This window comes from Pygoscelis adeliae, unplaced genomic scaffold, assembly GCF_000699105.1.
Source record: "Pygoscelis adeliae isolate BGI_AS28 unplaced genomic scaffold, ASM69910v1 Scaffold681, whole genome shotgun sequence".
NCBI classification, from domain to species: domain Eukaryota; kingdom Metazoa; phylum Chordata; class Aves; order Sphenisciformes; family Spheniscidae; genus Pygoscelis; species Pygoscelis adeliae.
The window spans coordinates 98,142-100,080 of NW_008824015.1; the positions used below are offsets into that span (position 1 = coordinate 98,142).

Sequence of the window (1,939 nt, forward strand, 5' to 3'; positions counted from 1 at the left end):
ATCTAGCTATGGGCTACGATTTAAAAGCAACTCAGCTCTTCTTGACGTTCATTTGACACTTCTGCCATTACTTCCCGACCTGGCAAAAAGCGGGACAAGCTGCCAGAAACCCCCCCAGCTGCCTGACCGGAGGCAGCACAGCCCATTCCCACAGCCTCTTGCACCGAGAAGCTCCTGGTTCCCCAGAAGTGACTCAGCTAACAAGGCCCAGGCAGAGGGAGGGAGCTGGCTTCCACCGCCCTGCTGCCAGGTGTCATTGTATCTGCACATGCTTTACGCCGCCAGCTTGAACTTCACCCTCGTTCAAAGAAATTCTAAACCTTTTCCCGTGAAAGGGCAGTCTAAGCACAAAGACATGCGCTATCTCAGCAGCATTTTTCCTAAAAACTCGTCAAAAATTGTTTCCTCTCAAAAACAATCCCAGTGTTCTTTGTGCACGCATTCCCACACGGTTAAGTGATACCTCCGCACCCCAGCGTGTGTAAGAGCACCGCTCCGGGGCTGGCGGGGGCCCCTCCTCCCCCGCACTGCAGTCTCTCCCAGAAGGAGAGTGTGGATCTGCCTTGCCCAGATCTGTCAGGACCTGCCAAAAGACCAGCGAGGCCAAGCCCTAGAGAAAGCAGCTCTGGTGAGGTGGCAGGGCTGGGGCTGCAGCAGGACCCCCTCCCCATCCTGTGCCTGCCAGCCAGGAGAGGGAGGGGGTCAGGATGCAAAACAAGCCTTTGGGACACGGGAAGAGGAAACAACAGGAAGCAACGACTTTCCCTGACAGCAGCACATCCTGACAGCCCGGTTCCCGATGAACTCACCCACTTCAGCCCTGGGTTTATTCTCGGCTGCCGCACTGTACCTGATGCCTGTTAAAAGGAACACGAGCACTCAGGAAATCTGGTGTGAAGCCAGCAGCCTCCGAAATACCCCCAAAGCCCTTCGGGAAATGCACCCCTAGAGAGGATCGTAGCCCAAGCACGGGGAGCTGGACTGGACACACGCAGTCCCTCCCCCATACAACATTTCTGTGTCAGGCTAGGACCAAGGCAGACGCCCAGACGAATGCTAGGTGACCTGGCTCCTTCAGGGAGCTCAAATTTACCCCATTGCCTCTATCTCGAGTCTCATCTGCTTCCTCCTCTCCTCATCAATGGGATGGAGGCAGAAGATGATTATGGCAATGAGCAGCAGGCTTATTGGGACTGGGGCCATGAGAAGCTGCAGGGTGAGGATGACGGAGGGGTTGTATGTGCAGTCTCCAGAACGGTAACCTGCAAAACTAAAGAGGAGAATGGTTTTCCTTCCCCCAGTCCCACTGGGCCACCGCAGAAAGGCAAGCAGGCACCTCCGTCGCTCTCCTCTAGTCTGGTATCAGAGGCCCAGTTTTGGGGAATTCCCACTCCTGTCTGCTCTGCTTGCTCCCAGTAGATGTTGGAAAGGCAAATTTGGATACCCCCGTGACTCATTCCAGCACCTCCTATCAGACACTCTAGAAACAGTAGAAAGTGCCTGCACTGGGCTGACAAAATAGGGGAGGTAGTGTTTGGGGCTTACTGTAAACTCAGTGTCGATATTCCCACGGCAAGGCCACCTGCAAACTTGTTGAAGAAGACGTAAAATGAGTAGAAGAGAGCCTCCAGGTTGAGGCAGCTGGGGTTCCTCAGCATGAAGTCATCCACCGTATCTGGCAGCATGGACCTGAGGACAGACAGCCCCACAGACATGTCGGTGACACCCACGCCAGCGACACCCACGCCAGCGCTGGCCAAACTTAGCTGCAGCCGCTCCAAGGCCTCTCCAAGCAGCAGAGAGAGACAGAAACCCCTTGCAGAACCCCACTCTGGAGACCGTTTTGTGCCTGTCCTCTGCCTTAGGCAAACAGGGCAGAGAGCGTCTTACAGAGAGGGTGCGGCAGCTGCTTCGGAAAAAGAGAAGAAAAAAAGCGCCT

At 55.2% G+C, this 1,939-nt stretch overlaps 1 protein-coding gene across 1 annotated transcript in view; it reads right to left on the reverse strand.

Moving 5' to 3' along the window:
• Positions 1 to 816: 816 nt before the first annotated feature.
• Positions 817 to 1,939, reverse strand: part of LOC103919477 (sodium-dependent lysophosphatidylcholine symporter 1-A-like) — a 2,083-nt gene continuing 960 nt past the window's right edge. Inside the window, exons 3-5 of the mRNA XM_009326993.1 lie at positions 1,546 to 1,689; positions 1,094 to 1,270; positions 817 to 857 (exon numbers count right to left, since the gene is read on the reverse strand). Of these exons, the coding sequence (XP_009325268.1) occupies positions 827 to 857; positions 1,094 to 1,270; positions 1,546 to 1,689 (352 nt within the window). The 3' untranslated portion in view covers positions 817 to 826. The remainder of the gene's footprint in view (positions 858 to 1,093; positions 1,271 to 1,545; positions 1,690 to 1,939) is intronic.